This window comes from Primulina eburnea, chromosome 6 (genome assembly GCF_022965805.1).
Source record: "Primulina eburnea isolate SZY01 chromosome 6, ASM2296580v1, whole genome shotgun sequence".
NCBI classification, from domain to species: Eukaryota; Viridiplantae; Streptophyta; class Magnoliopsida; order Lamiales; family Gesneriaceae; genus Primulina; species Primulina eburnea.
Genome location: NC_133106.1, coordinates 33,461,576 through 33,478,370, shown reverse-complemented (window position 1 = coordinate 33,478,370; position 16,795 = coordinate 33,461,576). Strand labels below are relative to the sequence as shown.

The following is a 16,795-nucleotide window of genomic DNA, read 5'->3' as shown; positions in this document are numbered from 1 at the left end:
ATGGCCACTTTACCGCACCTTCAAAGCAAAGGCTAATGAATGGCCTATTAATACCCAATCCATAATTCCCCACAAAAAACTAGAGTTAGCCCAATTACACAGATAAACCAATTGTTCATCCTTTGGTTCCTAGGATACAAAATCACAAAGCAGGGAATAAAAATTGCCAGTCAATCATTCAACATTAAAGGAGCTGGAAAAGAGTTCAGGGAATGAAGAAATACCCATGGCCGTCGATGAGTTCTGACCCAAGCCGAGAAGAGCACACGCTCTTGCAGAAGAAAGCTGGCCAAAACGCGATACGCCAATTGATAACCCAGAGATGACGGCGAACGAATTGAGGCCACTATTGGAGCCGGCAAATGCCACGGGCAGCGTGGCAGCAGAGCGGCGGAGGCAGACGCAGCACTCGCAACGTTGAAGGCAGCGGTGGAGGCGCCGAAAACATCGACTTGGGCAACGTTGAAACCAGCACCCGTGACACTCGATTCCAATGGAGGCGTCGGAGCCGATTTTTGAGCCATATCGAGATGTCAAGCGACAACAGCGTGGAGGAGATGACAGTAAAAGAGGGGGCTAGCGAAGCGGCAGAAGTCCACGATAGCAGTGGGAGCAATCGGAAGAAGAAGAGGGGAGCGATTTGTAGAAGAGGCGGGGAAAGAGCGATCGAGATAGGAGATTTGAATCAGAATAAAGTGAGCCCAATGATTTACAATCCAGATACTAATTGGGCTTGGATAAATGGCCCAATGCTAGAAATAAAATGATAAATGATTATGGGCCACTACGAATAAATGGGTCGAACTGGGCTATATACAAGCATTTTGGCCCAATGGGCCAATGCTTGCGGGGGGCAATTGTTTGGGCTAAAAATAATTTAATTACAAGCCCAATTCAATTAGTGAAGCCCAATTTAATTATGCAAGCCCATCAAACTTGGCGGACAAATTTCCATCGGTTCAAACTAATCACTGAGCGCGGAAGAGGAAGAAGAACGTGGGAGGATAGGTAGAAATCGTGGCATGAGTGGGAAAGATCATGGGCTCATGGGGAAGTGGAAAGAAACTGCACAGGCGCTGGGAAGAAAAAGGGATCGGCAAACACAGATCAAAACTCAACAACTCAACTACGCACAAAATTCTGCAAAATACTCTCTGCAAAATTGCAATCTTCAAGCTTTAGTCGTTAATCATTCCAGCATATTTCTAGCAATTTACATCTTCTCGTTTCATGTTTCAGCAATTCTATTTGTTATATTTTTACGTCTTGTAAATTCCTACGGTTTATTGAAAATATAAACAATGTCAGGGATTTATTTTCTTCAAATTCCAATAATTTTCTTAGTTTTGGCGTTGCATTTGTTTTAGGAGATTAGAACCGACGGTCAAATTTAGTATCCATAATCGTCAAGTTTTTAGAAGTTAGATTTTTATCATTTTCACACATATCGGTGCACTTCGCACCTGGCACGCCCGCAAATACCAAATATTGTGCAAACAGAATCCTTTCGGGATTACGTGCCATATCGGGATTATAGGATGGGTGCTAGCCCACGAGAAGCATGAATGTAGACGCATCGGGAGAATAAATACATTGTATGAATCTTTAGTACAATTTGGCAAATGGTCCCGGAGATTCATATGATTTTAGTTAACAATATAATTTATTATTAGAATTTCTCTAAAATTTTTAAAAAAATTCGATTTTAATTTCCTTTTTTTACAAAAAGAGTTTACGACAAGCATGCAATGCATACACACGAGAGCGAAGGGCGTAGCTATAGCATGGGCTGGGCTGGGTTCTAGTATGGGCTGTGCTGGGTTCAAGCCCAACAAAGTTTATCAATTTTTTTTGTATATAGACATACTGTAGTCCAGTTATTTTTTAAGCTCATCCATTACAAAAATAAAATGAAAAAAAAAAAGAAAGTCTATCTCTCACAGCTTCAGAAGCGCTTGAAAATTGGATACCATCTCAATAGAGCTTCTCACTCTCTGTGAAACCTTGAATCCCAGTGATGACTTCAAATTATTCTCTAAAAATGTTATTTATTCTTTGATTGATAAATTTTATCTCAATTATTTTTCTAAAGATGACATGGAACATTTGAAGAATCAATTGGATCATTACAAACTTGATGTATTGGAGGATCTGAGGTATAAAGGTGTTGATTTTCTTCTAAATTCTGCCGACTATTAGTTGGAAAAAAGAAGTCGAGGATTTATTATTATTGATAGACTGATTCGTTTGGTCTTGACTCTTCCAGTTTCCACTGCAACAACTGAGCGAGCTTTTTCAGGGAAGAAACTTCTCAAGACACCATTTCGCAACAAAATAGAGCAGGAATATTTAAACAATGCAATTGTTTTGTATATTGAAAGAGAGATCGCTCATGACATTGATATAGATTACATAATTGATAGATTTGATCATTTGAAAAATCGAAGGTTGCGACTAAAGTAGTGTTTATTTAAGTTACCCTCTTTCGCGTAAGTTTTTTTTTTTAATTATGCATTCTCTTTCATATTATTAATGTTTGAACTTTTGGAAATTATTTATCCAAATTTGATGATTATATTGTAAAAATCGTGTATTGCACTTGATCTTTATGTAATGTGAAAATGTTGTATTGATTTCTAGATTAATTTCCATATTTTGAAATTCTGGCTACGCCCCTGTAACGAGTACGTCTCTTCGTATGTACATCTAATATTTTTATCTATGATTGGGTTGACTACCTAAGTGAGGAATTCATCACCATGCCACTCATATGTGTCAAATGTCGGTATGCGATTAATAAAAATACTTCTATGTTTGATGATACATATCAATTTTGAAATAAATTTTAAAATCTTCCGATTTTAATAATTTTCAGATTTTATTTAATTTTCTACGCAAACAAGAAAAAAAGATAGATATTTTGGGGATTATTAAAATTGCACTAAGACGACTTTTTTTAATTTATTATAGCTCAAGTATATTATCTATTACTATTATTAAATAACAGAGACCAAATTAAATTTATGTCATTGTCTGGCTTTTTTTTAGTTTTTTTCTTTGTTTTTATTATTTCATTATTTCAAATTGTAGTTTGATTTCTCGTTTATTTTTACACGATTACATTACCTCATATAAATATAATTAATTCAAATTTCAGTACACGATTAGAGAAATCTGAAAACCATAAAACTTATTTCATAAGTTGAATCTATAATTCAAGGTTTTGAGCCGAAGAGAGCACTCAACCAATATAGATTAAAGGATTTTGTATGTACTTATTATTAGTTTTTTGTTTTGTATAAATACTACTTGGTTTCAGTGTCTTTTTGTACATAAAAAAATTAGAGATTATATTAAAATTATGAAATTTTTAAAAAATGCGATAATTTTTTTACAATTAATTAGAATAATCAACTTTGTGTGAGTATAGATTAAATTTTTCACATATATAAAAATATTTTTTTTGTAAGAGATTATTAGGACATGTAAAAAGAAAGATGTATTAGCTTTGTTTCGATGCATCATAAATTTCACTAGCCACAGTGCTTTTGACTGAAAATCTTATTTCACATCATCACAAATGAGCAAAAACTTATGTGAGACGATTTTACGGATCGTATTTTGTGATACGGATCTCTTATTTGGATTATCAATGAAAAAATATTATTTTTATGTTAAAGAATATTATTTTTTATTGTGAATATACGTAGAATTGACTCGTATCACAAATAAAGATTCGTGAGACCGTCTCACAAATTAGATGATTATTTGACGCTTTTTGAACATCCATGTTCCGTAATTTATGTATAAATCAAAATAAGATGTATTTCATCAAATCTCTGTGATCAGAAACGGTATGAATCGAAATTAAGTAGAAAAATTACCATTATTTATGTACAATTACATAGATATCACTCTCTAAAAGTTCAAAGGCAGTTGACCATAAATCTTCATCCAAATAAACCTAAGTTAATTCTGGTGTAGCGTTACAAGTTCCTGCACGAATCCACCTCCAAGTCCTTCTGTGTTTCTCTTTTTTGAATCCCACGTGCATGATGATAATACAGACACGAGGAATTTGAATTTATCATGTATGATTCTTGAAAGAAGATTCTTCATATTATCTCGTGTTTCTCTGCTTCATCGTCGAAGTAATCTTCGCGGACATTTGTGGTCAGCATAAGAGAGATCAACCAGAAGAGAGATGCATTGAGGGATGCAAATGCACCACCACCAAGTAGACCTGTTTCAGCAGTGGGGCACTCGTAGTCAAGATTGGAGTGGATGTTTCTTGAGTGCTGAAGTTGTTCTGTTATTGTTGGCCATAACAAGAAAATCGCAGCAAAGATCGTGTTCGCCCTGTAAAAACATCAAATTTGTGCTAGTTAAGATGTATATATGCAATTATCCATCAGCAAATTAGATGGTATGGATATGTGAAATATACTAAAGATGTTCATCTGTCTTGATGGATATTATATATATAACTAATTTATGTTGAAACCGACCCGATGTGTATATAAATACTTACACTGAAACATAGAAGAATGAGGTGCACCAACTGCTGCCAAAGATTGCAGCCCTTGGGATTGATTTGCCCTTGTAGGGATAAAACAAGGACTGATATCCAGTAGCCGCGGCAGTCAAGAGGAGTGCGAAAGAGGCGTATCCGAGTAATACGGAGGGATCAGATGGGTATTTGCAGATCACTACTTCTTTCCCTGTGATCACCTCTCCTGCTGCTGGCTGAATATCAGTATACATAGTTCAATAATTTTTTCTTGACAATAAATCAGAAAATTATGCAGATTTTGTTGTATTAAGTTGTCTGAATGGAGTATCTAGACCAATAAAAATTATATAGTCGTAAGCTTGTTTTGTTTGATAATTGAATCATATGTATAAACTCACTTTTTTCAGTTCTGCCAGAACGCCAAGAATGAAGGATGCACTGCCTAGGATGGCCACAACCACAGCATATTGTACCGGTGTTACTGCCATTTTTAAACCTTTCAACCACTCTTATTTTACTGCCTCCCCACCCCTGCACAACAATACCAAAATTAATTTTTTTTTTTGAAAAAAAACAACTGCCCGGATTTTGATTGGCAAAAGATGACACATGAGTAAAATAAATTCTACAATTCTTCAGGGTAAATCCTATATTTTTAAATACTGGACTAGATAAATGAATGTTAGCCTCATGTTTATAACAAAAACTTTTGTGACGAATCAATTTTGTGAGACAAATAGATTAGTGGTGTCACCCATAAAAAATTATTATTATTTTATGTCAAAAATATTACTTATCCTTATAAATACGGACAATATTTGACTGTCTCATTAATAAAAATCCATGAGATATATTATAATATGTCTGTTGTGAGACGGTCTCATAAATCTTAACCATTTTTCACCCTCCAAAAACAAGTTTAATTTAATTTTCTTGAGATCACAAATGAACATGAATAGTTCGAATATAGAAACCAATTTCTAAGCACTTGCCTTATGTTTCTATCTCCTTGTTGGGGTCGCTGGGAAATTCAGGAGATGGTTGAACGCGCTGCAAAATTCTTGGAATCTTCAATTTTCTTGGTCGTCCTAGGATTCTGTCTCCCTCCACAAGGCAACTTAAATAAAGAAAAAGTTCACATGAATTCAGCCACGTTTATTGGACTAGATTCATTGGAATTCCCCTATAGTTAAGGGTCTCCCCTCAACGGAAAATATAGGTTGCTAGGAAGATTCAATACTGGTGCCTCCTTGAAATTCTGCGTCAAATTCTTGATTGTTATTATTCATCAGTTAACTTTCTCCACTCAGAATAACGTTATTCACCTTAAATTTCGGTCATTTATTCACCGTAGAATTTATTCATTTTTCTCATTATACGAGCCTTTTTTTTATTACAAGCATCAATCTTTTAAGTAACGAGTTTTGGGATCTAATAGTAATAACACAAAAATGATTACTTTTTAAACGAATGATGAAACACTGGTTTCTCGTTTATAATAAATTGTATTTTCAGATTATATTTTATTATAAATATAGCATAATCTTGTGCGAGACGAATCTTTTATTTGGATCATGCATAAAAAAAGTATTACTTTTTATTCTAAGAGTATTATTTTTTATTGTGAAGATTCGTGACATCGTCTCACAAAACACCTAATATATAAATATTACCAACCAACCGTATCAATTTCATTCTCTTCGTTATTTATGTCCAATAAATGAGTGTTATCTCATCAATAGATACATAGTTATTCACAATTAGTAAGCAAAAATATTATATACATACATACGTGAGAATTAAGAAGTTAAATAATTGATTTAAGCATATCCATATCCATTATGGATGAATGTCCATAGATTATTACCACCTAATAAAAGTCCTCCACTCCACGACATGAGACTCCGACAATCCCACCGACTCAATGTAAGACACACCACACGAAATCCATAAATCAAATTATATGATCTTAATGATTCAGCCATTCTGGCAAGAATATAATTAAAAATAATGGATTTTATTCTACATCTTGTTGTTATTGCTTGTCCTTCAACTACTTGACCCCATCATATATATCTGTCGATCATGGGTGGGGAATATCAATATTCATGTTTGTTCTAAAAGAAAAAATACTGAGACGTACACATGAATTACAGCACATTTAAATATCAAGATATTAAGTGTAACTATATCTTGTAAGATCCATATCTTGTCGCTTCTGCCCTGTTGAAGAAAGCTATTGGCTGAGACAATATACATGCTCGATTCCGTGCATATATGTGCTGTCTTGGCTCCAAAATATATAGATAATCATCGAACTTTCCTAAACTCTAGTCACATCTTTAATTCAAAATTCATTCTTCCGTCTCAAGTTTCTTGTTTTTCAGCCTTTCTTGCATCTTTGTATTTCACTTTTTGTTTCACTGTTCAATGTTATTTCTGGAACTTTTAAAAGGGCTCCGTCATCTTTCTTTGTTAACTGTGATTCCTTTGTTCTCCATATGATCCTTGTACTGTTAATCTTGAAACCCTTCACAGTTCATGAGGTTTTCCAAGGCCGCCCACATATATTTTTTTTCTCTCAATCTTGCATCCCTCTGAAAATCCCATTTCTTTATCAAAATTTTGGAGGCAGTAGCTAAAATTTAATGGGAATTTTGGGGATGAATCAACTGTTGGCACTTGCAGTATTTAAGGTTCTGTTCTCGATAAACAGTGTTCATGGTATTGGAGTTAACTGGGGAACACAATCAAGCCACCTTTTACCTCCTCCGACTGTGGTGAAGCTCCTGAGGGACAACGGGATTCAAAAGTTGAAACTTTTTGATGCAGAATCAAGAGTTCTTAAAGCTCTAAGTGGATCAGGGATTGAGGTGATGGTGGGAATCCCAAATGAAATGTTGTCAATTCTTGCAAATAGTATGGATGCTGCTGAGAGATGGGTGGAGAAAAACGTTTCTGCATTCGTTTCATCCAATGGTGTTGATATCAGGTGATTTCTCTTTACTTCTAACCGTTGGTTTTGCTTATTTGTTCTTAGAAGTTTGTTTGTTTTTTTTTCCGATTGATTGAAGAACTTTGGTTATATTTGGTTGAATCCAGATGAAGTATAGGTGTACTTGTGCTGTATAGGAAGCTATTTTTCTTGATATTTCTGTTTGATCAATATGTTCAAGATTGCTAAAATTAGGATATTTCTTATAGTGAAATTCCATCAAAAGAATTCCATCATGAAAATTACTTGTTTTGTAGGTGAAAACAGTTGTCTGTTTTTCCCCTCTTTTAGCCGAATTATCCCTTACTTGCCAAAAAAGCTTGTGGGATGATTCTTTGCCATACATGGATCATATTCTTTGTCCGTTTGCCTAGAAAAGGTAGGCTTGAAAACCTTTGAAATTTCCGAGTCCTGCTTTCTTATCCGCTTGACAAGAAAAAGATAGATGTTGATTGACCTTTCAAAATGTGGATGCCCTGTAATATCGATTCAATCCAAAACTCAGATTCATAGGCTCGCATAAATCAGACAGTGTCTTCAATTCTTGTTTTACTTTTCACTGATTAAAGTCTTTCCCTTTACAAGGTACGTTGCAGTAGGGAATGAACCATTCCTACCGACACTTAACGGGACTTTCGTTGCCGTAACTTTTCCCGCTCTCAGGAATATTCAAGCGGCCCTTATTAAAGCCGGTCTTGGTAGTAGAGTCCGCGTCACAATTCCATTCAACGCCAATGTGTACCAGAGCTCGACTGAAAATCCTTCCACTGGTAACTTCCGACCAGAAATACACGATCTCATGGCTCAGATTGTTAGTTTCTTGAGTCTTAATGGGGGCATATTCACCATAAACATCTACCCTTTCATAAGTCTTTACAATGATCCGAACTTTCCCATCGATTATGCCTTTTTCGATGGGTACTCGTCACCAATAAATGACAACGGGAGAATCTACACGAATGTATTCGATGCGAATTATGATACCTTAGTATGGGCCTTGCAGGGTACCGGATATGGAAACTTGACAATCGTCGTCGGAGAAATTGGATGGCCTACTGACGGGGACAGAAACGCTAACATTGTAAACGCTCAAAGATTCAACCAAGGATTCTTGTCTCATATCATGAATACAGGTACTCCAATGAAACCTGGTCCTCTGGATGTCTACTTGTTTAGCTTTATTGATGAGGATGCCAAGAGCATTCAACCCGGTAATTTCGAACGACATTGGGGAATCTTTAACTACGATGGCAACCCAAAATACAACCTCACCCTTGGTTCAAACAATAACGGGCTGGTACCAGCTAGCAACGTTGGGTATCTGAACCGACGATGGTGCGTTTTATCACCATCTGCCAACCCTGAAGACCCCCAGTTAGGCCCAAGTGTGAGCTACGCTTGTGCGAATGCTGACTGCACGAGTCTTGGGTATGAAACATCTTGCTCAAATTTGAATGCTCAAGGTAACGCTTCATATGCTTTTAACAGTTACTACCAGCGGAATAATCAGCTCGATAGCACCTGCCGGTTTCCAAATCTTTCAGTGGTCACAACGAGCGATCCTTCGGTTGGAACTTGCAAGTTCAAAATCATGATCCGAACAACAAATCCGGTAAACAGTGGATTTTCGTTAGAGCCCAGAATCGGGCTTGTTCAGGTGCTGGTGTTTTTGTTGGCACTTTTCGTGGTTGTATAGGGGTAAGACTACGGTTGATATACGTTTCTTGTGATTCTTTTGTCACATCACACGTACAGTGTTCAGTATAGTTTTCATCTTGTACCATAATAATGTCGAAGGGATTGAACATTAGTACACTCTCTTTTTTTGTTTGAAATGGTTTATTATCTGTGGCCTGTCTTAATTTTTTTTTTTTTATTACAATTGTGGGCGAGGTTTAGATGTCTCGACGGTCGAACCCCGGTTGATCGAAGAGATGATTATGTCATTGATGTAATAATATAAAATAAGATTTAATATTAACGATCAAATTGGGCTACAGAAAGTTCAAATTGACATGAAAACGGCGTTAGCAAAGCACAAATTTTCATATGATGCATTTATGACATGATATTCCGAAATTTTTGTATTTAAATTTTAAAAAAGATAATAAAAAAAAATAGTTTATGTTTAGACAACACGTCACTTAAGCACTCAATAATTTAGTGGATATTTTATTTTTTAAATATGATTTAATGAATTTATGTTTATAACATAATAATGGAGTTGCTTGAATTGAAAAATATGATTGTAAAAAAGAAATATGAAAATTAGATTGGTGGAATTTGGATGTACTTTAGAGAAATAAAACAAGAAGGCATTCCTTTTTACATGTTCCCCGAAAATAATTCCTTTCTACGTTTCCCGAAAATAAAAACCAAACATGAGATAAGCTTTACAACATCATCAAGAACAATCATACAACATTAATCCTCCCAAAGTAATTGAACTGAATTACCTTAAGCCATGCTTCCTTAGGCAATCTTTCGATCTAATGTCAGCCTAAACAACAAAATGGAGAAAAAACAGTAAGGTTGTGCAGAATTATCTTTCAAACTTTGAAACAACTGAATTATATAGCAAGGATGATGGGAACATTAAAATCGACAGGAAAAAATAAAAGCATTCACTCTCTCACCTGCCTGATGGGCTCTGGAACCCGGAATTTGCAAGTGAGTTTCGCAACTTTAATGGCTGTGGTAAGGGATATGCGATGCCCAACTGATATAAATATGGGTTTTACGGAGCCTTGAGTCGATCTCATAGCCTGTACACAGAACAAACATTGGCTGATGGTACTTTCAATGGTGGCAGTCCACAAATAAAAGACATACAAAGAGTTAAAGAAGTAAATGTTATATGATTAAAGATAATATGGGACCATGTTTCTGTTATTGTATTAAAATTTTTAGGGAGTAATGATATACAACTTAGCTCTTTTAAATTGTACAATAGTCTAGTCACTATGGTTCGACCACATCATATTACGTAGGCTAGCGAGTATAGTTGTTTTCCAACAATTCTCCTAGCAGTAATTGTCACAACTTACAACACAACAATCGAATGAATGACTTTGGATTTGATATGGATCAGGAATTGTACTAAAAATTATAATCGATGGTAATTGTATAAATCAAGTATCTTAAATCTAATAATAGCTGCCCAAACACCACAATTCAATTACTATGCCACCTAGGCATCAGCGCAAGATCGATGTAACAACATAGACAATTGTTGCTTGCTAACAAATTCTTCACTTTGCCTGGGGAGTGGAATTTGCGGCATACAGTGTGATAGTGGCAGTTCACATTGTAAATGCCGCGACATAGAAGAATACACACAGAGCAGAATCCGAAACGGAGAAAAAATGGCTGTTTCATTGTCAACTGGGGAGATAGAGGAATCCTAATTTGCTATACTACGAAGGCGATTTCAGGGAGTAATAATTATCCCAGAATTGTAGTTAGTTAAATTAAAAGAATACTCCAGGACATATGACAATATAAAATGAAATTTAATTAAATTGAAGAAGTATGTGAAAAAGGGGTACATAGACAATGTAGCAAATTCTGTTACCGGCTTACCGCTCCTAATGCTGATCCAGAGGCACCAACCAAAGTGAAAACATCTTTTGATGAATCCTCCGCAGCTTCAAGCATCTGCCTCACTTTAGATTGTGTGAGGCCATCTACATGGTGTAGCTGGAAAAAAGAGTGACATATATCTTACTGACAGCTTCAAAAACTAGAGCTTGATAAAAATATGCAAAATTTTAGAAAAGTCGACCTAACATCAACGACATCAATTAACACATCGGAGGCGATTGCTACTACAACTTAGACTACATATTTGCCAAGTTAGGCATATATAACATTTACAGTAAAAAAAACTTACATTCTTTCCTATCCCAATTGTAGGAAGGTCAGCCAAAACACCAAGATGGCAGGCCAATCCAAAGCCTGTGCAAGCTCCCAATAAAAATATGAATAAACAAGAAGCAATTTTTTTAAAAACAGCCCAACAAAAATATGAATAAAAATCGGGGAGGGTGAGTCAGGGCCTAAGATCAGGCCGAAAGGCGTAGTCGATGGACAACAGGTGAATATTCCTGTACTACCCCTTGTTGGTCCCAAGGGACGCAAATTTTTTTTAAAATTTTTTTTTAAAAAGAATTTCTTGTATGCGATAACTTAAGCCTTATGCATACATTTGAAGAAATAGACAAGTATGATCCATCGAGTTGGCACATAATCATACCGAAAAAACATTATTGTCCCAAATCCACAATCCGTGGGAGGATAGAAGGAGCATGTATGATATTTATTTTCAAGGATAAATGCATTGGTAATATATACTTCTTATCTTGTATGAAATATGATAGAAAAAGACTTGCCCCGAGGATGAAGAAGTCCATTGCCATCAACCATCAATAACTGTTGTGATACATGACTTCAGAAATTTTAGTATATACATAATGACAATTTCATTGATCTAAGAATCATATATGGCATACAAACACGCATCACCTGCACATAATTTTTAAGGGTGAAAACTCCCTAGCTACTCTCGTTTTTCAAAAACTGAAAAGCATTGTATAAAACCTTTATTTCATGGATTAAATTTAGTAACTTTCACAGTTTCGCCTTATGAGTGCGTGCAATTAGCAATTGCAAACAAGAACTGAAATTTCAAAGGTATAAGATATGGGCACCTGAGGATAGGACAGAAGTTCTTTTTTCTTCATTTTCTCTAAAAGTTCTAGAAGCACTGGAGCCTGTTAACAGAGAAATATTAAGATAGATCCTACATTATTATCATCCACGATCATAAAAAAGTGAATCTACTAAGCACATCGGGGCTTTGGATGGGATGATGAACTGAATGATAAAGGATAAATATCCAGCTGAGAATCTTTAATGGGAGTGAAAGTTATACATCCACATATTAACTGTTCTGGCGGAGATCTCATCTCCCGTATCAAACGGTGTCTCAAAGAATATGATTAAGCATGGAGATCTAATCTCATCTGTCATAAAACATAACTAGTTTTCCGTTGCACAGAAGTTTGCGCAATTCTCCTAATATCTTACTCAAGAATCAGTATCAGACCAAAGCCAATTCGAAAAAGCTAGGAAGGGGAAACAAAAAAAAACAGAAATGGGGTTTGAAGTACGAGACCTCTCTGAATGCCAAAAATCCAGGAATATAAGGAACACGAAGCTCTACAACGGCAAAATCTTCGTATATAACTTCAAGAGTACTCATATCCAAGACCACGAGGGTCGCACATGCAACTGAAGAGTCGGTTTTCGAAAAGCTCAAGTCAACCCCGCATACATACTTGAGGATTTCGCCGCATTCTGATGAATCCTGATCCTCTTTTGCTTCAGAATCATCGGTCAGATTCCAGCAGAAGTCATCCTCTGATATCAAGCTTTTCTTGAGTGAATCCTGGATCCTGCACCGGCGTGAATTCTTTGACTGGGAATAACTAGAATGGGCTAAAAGGGGTGATTAAAATGTTTGAGCTTACTCAATCCATTCGTTCTCGAGTTTCGGAGACCGATGATTTCTTGAGAGGAGCGCTCTTTCTTCCATGGGGATCGCAATGCGACTATGCTAGAGATTCGAAAAAGCAAAGGAGTATATATATATATATATATATATATATATTTGTTGCTGATAAATTAATAGGAAATAATTCAAGAATATTTTTTTAATTGTAGAACTTAGAGTTAATGGATTGAAAATGGGTTATATTTAATATAGAAACTGCACTATTTTAAAATTATTGTTGCACTGTTACAATATAATGGGTAAGAGATGATCTTAGTGGGGTGTATTCAATTCAGAGTTTTGATTACTTTTAATAACTTTTTTAAATGATAGACTTTTATGGATTTGATAAATTTTTATTGACTTTTATGGAATCTCACAGATTTATAAACAGATTTATGTGGATTTATCTAGACTTTTTTGCAAGATTTTTATAGACTTTTGTAGATTTTTTTTATAAAATTTTATAAATTTTGTACTTAACTATAACATGTGATTTTTTATTAATTTCTTTGAACCATTAATTAATTGACATATATAACATATTCAATTTGAAATTATTTTTAATATTTATATTAATAAATAAATTTACTTATTTAAAAGTTAAATCGTTTAATCCTTACATGTATATATATGTGGGTTTATATGCATATTTGTAATTTTTTTAAAATACATCAATTGATTAACATGTAATCTTATTTTTAAATTAATAATATAAATGTAAAAATAATATTATTTATTATTGTGTGAATATAATTTTGTATAAAAATATCATAGCTTACATATACTAATTAAAAATACGAAAATGAATTTAAAAAATCATTGTTGTTACGAAACTATTCAATTATTAAGAATTAAACAACATTTTTTTGATCATCTTTTATTATTATTGAATATTACATTAATTTGTATAAATCATAAATTAAAAATCACAAAATCAATTCTATAATTCAAAATTTCCCGGTGTTATTAAAATAAAAAATTATTAAATAAACAATCAGCCAAAAAATGAAAATTCGAAAAAGAAAGATGAAAATATATATAGAGATACACTTCGAAAATTTGAGAGAGTAATAGAAATAGATGAGAGGAGAGAAGATATGAAGATATGTGATGTGAAGCGACATAGAGAGAGTTAGAAGTTTTAAAAATCCATTCAAATCTTTGGGGTGAACCAAATACAATTTTTTACAATTTGTAGTTGTACCTTAGGCTTTAATGTTTGTATGTCAATGAATTCCACGGAGTTATTAAAAGTCCATGGAAAATTTGAATAACTGTAGACTTTTATAGAGTTTATAAAAGTCAATGTTGAATACCACTTGACTTTTTAAAACTCCATGAAAGTCTATTTTGAATACCACAAGACTTCTATAGAGTATGCAAAAGTCTTGATTGAATACCTCTAGATTTTTAAAATCTACAAAAGTCATTAAAAGTCAATAAATTTTCTACGTTGAATACACCCCCCTTAGTCTAATATTTTTGTGTTTTTTCTTCAATTTAAGTGTTTTTTCAACATGACACTGATATCACAATAATGTTGTGTTGACGGTATAGTAACACATTAACACTGTAATGAAAAGTTATTATAATTGCCAAAAATAGTAAAATACGAGACTAAGACTTGAATTTAAAATAAAAGAGTCAAACGCGTAAAAAAAAAAAACGCAACACCCGAACGTGGTGTTTTCTTATTATTTAATATCATCAATTAATTTGTTTTATAAAAATAATAATATTTGTTGGGTATGTTAATTGTCTCAACATGATATAACATAGCATTTGAGCATGGCCGATCCTAACAATATTCCCGAGTTTAACTTTTAAAAAGAGGTTTCTGAATCATAATGTGTGTTCATATTTTTTTAGTTCCATAGCAATTTTTCAAATTTAATCAATACGTCAAAGACAATATAAAAAACTAAAAGAATAAAAATGTCAAACATGTCCAAACGATCACTAAAAAACAATCCGCCTAATAGTTTATAGCTAAAAATACTAATCTAAGTCTGTATAATCAAGTTATTCAGTAATTTCTTTCTCAATCGATAACATAGACAATCCATTTAATCTTTCTCGTGACATGGTTGATCAGAGAAAAGTTTTGATGAGCTTTATCATGGAGAAACTTCGCTCTGCACTTGCTACTGTGACCGAGACAGTCAACAAGATTTTATAAGCAATATGAGGATTTGGATTTGAAAGCCGGATAAGCATTACATCTACCAAAATTTCAGTCAAAAAACGTAGATTATAGATATCGTATAAAGCCCCGATGAAAGTAAAAAACTACAATAAAAAATTTTAAGTCTGAACAAAGCAAATACAAGAAAATAGACTTACAGCTCATCACGGGTTTTCCAATCAAACCTAGAGATGACGCAATGACTGGAGTCGATTAAGGCTTGTCTATATATGAATATTGGGGAAGATTGGGGAATAAATCGATAATAGGCTAAGCAAGTTCCATTTAATAAATACTTGGTTTTGGGCTATCTAGTAACTAGTATTATATATAATAATTTTTTAAAAAAAATTTTGGGCCCCAAACAAGAGATGGACCTGAGTCATTGGACTCATTTGCCCCTGCATTTGAGATGCTGTACGATTTAAAAAATTTGAATTACACCATTATTAATAGCTATAACTTTTGGTAAAGTTACACATGTTCAATCCTACAATATTCATTATCTCTCGTGTATGTATGTGAATGCAATGATTTAGAAATGATATTAAAAGAAAAATATTAACATATTTCTATAAGTAATTAAAGTAATAATATATATAAAAAATTTGTCGTTTTTGAAAAATTTCTACCAAAAATAATATGCTATAAAAGAAATACTTATTACTACTAATGCATCTACATATCTATTAAAATATTTGAAAACATATGAGAAATAAATAGTAATTAAATGTGAAGTATTTTCAAATTTTTTTTAAAAATACAAATGTTTATTGATGCTTTTTGAAAATATAAAATATATTTAAATGTCTACATTGTTTATATCAATTCATTTAATTTCAGTTATTATTTTGATTTTTGTGTTACTTTTAGATATTTAGTTCTCATTACTCTCTAACATAGTAAATAAAATCTAATTTTTTATATACAATATTATGATTTTCAACTTTTTAAAATGTTCGTCGTGAATTTTTTGTATATCGATTATCTGTAAATTGTTATTGTTATTAGTGTCGTCATCATTATCATTTTGAATCAAAGTTTATTCATATAATAAATAAAAAAATTGACTTTTTTTAACAATATTTATTTATTTTTTAAAATTTTAATAGGTAGCATGATATATAATTTTTTAAATTTATTTATTTTATTAGCAACAGTTTCACACAATCAAAATAAAAAAAATTGATTTAATGACAATATTGTTATCAATATTTTAGAGTTATCTCCATAAGGGAGTTATCTCAAATGACAATTTTTTTTGGATATAATAATTTTTTATATTGATATTTAAAATTTAAATATATTTATGAAATTATATAAATAATTATTCAAATACTATTATTTGTTAATTTTAATCATTAATTAGAAAAAATAACACTCCATACATCGTGCACGTGAAATATCAATAAATCATATTGTAAGGATTTCAAAAAACGAAAAAATATTTTTTTTTTGTTATTAGTGATGATTATTTGCCATTGGTTTTGCAACCTCTAATTCAAACAGTCATAATACTTTCTTGTTTGTCATTTCAATTGTAAT

The 16,795-nt window shown here is 33.1% G+C and overlaps 3 protein-coding genes across 3 annotated transcripts; 1 reads left to right on the top strand and 2 right to left on the bottom strand.

Moving 5' to 3' along the window:
- Positions 1-4,061: 4,061 nt before the first annotated feature.
- Positions 4,062-5,047, bottom strand: LOC140833512 (uncharacterized). Its single transcript, XM_073197848.1, has 3 exons — positions 4,912-5,047; positions 4,532-4,746; positions 4,062-4,359 (listed from the first exon to the last, which is right to left on the bottom strand). The coding sequence occupies exons 1-3, from the start codon at positions 4,999-5,001 to the stop codon at positions 4,116-4,118; spliced, it is 549 nt and encodes a 182-aa protein (XP_073053949.1). The 5' UTR covers positions 5,002-5,047; the 3' UTR covers positions 4,062-4,115.
- A 1,560-nt stretch (positions 5,048-6,607) lies between these two features.
- On the top strand, positions 6,608-9,318 carry LOC140834473 (glucan endo-1,3-beta-glucosidase 5-like). The gene is made up of 2 exons (XM_073199361.1): positions 6,608-7,505; positions 8,094-9,318. Exons 1-2 carry the CDS (start codon positions 7,162-7,164, stop codon positions 9,202-9,204), a joined length of 1,455 nt encoding a protein of 484 aa, XP_073055462.1. The 5' UTR covers positions 6,608-7,161; the 3' UTR covers positions 9,205-9,318.
- Positions 9,319-9,847: 529 nt separating this feature from the next.
- On the bottom strand, positions 9,848-13,141 carry LOC140834472 (uncharacterized). The gene is made up of 8 exons (XM_073199360.1): positions 13,040-13,141; positions 12,685-12,964; positions 12,218-12,280; positions 11,900-11,939; positions 11,401-11,465; positions 11,091-11,207; positions 10,145-10,273; positions 9,848-10,008 (listed from the first exon to the last, which is right to left on the bottom strand). Exons 1-8 carry the CDS (start codon positions 13,102-13,104, stop codon positions 9,961-9,963), a joined length of 807 nt encoding a protein of 268 aa, XP_073055461.1. The 5' UTR covers positions 13,105-13,141; the 3' UTR covers positions 9,848-9,960.
- Between the last annotated feature and the right edge of the window lie 3,654 nt (positions 13,142-16,795).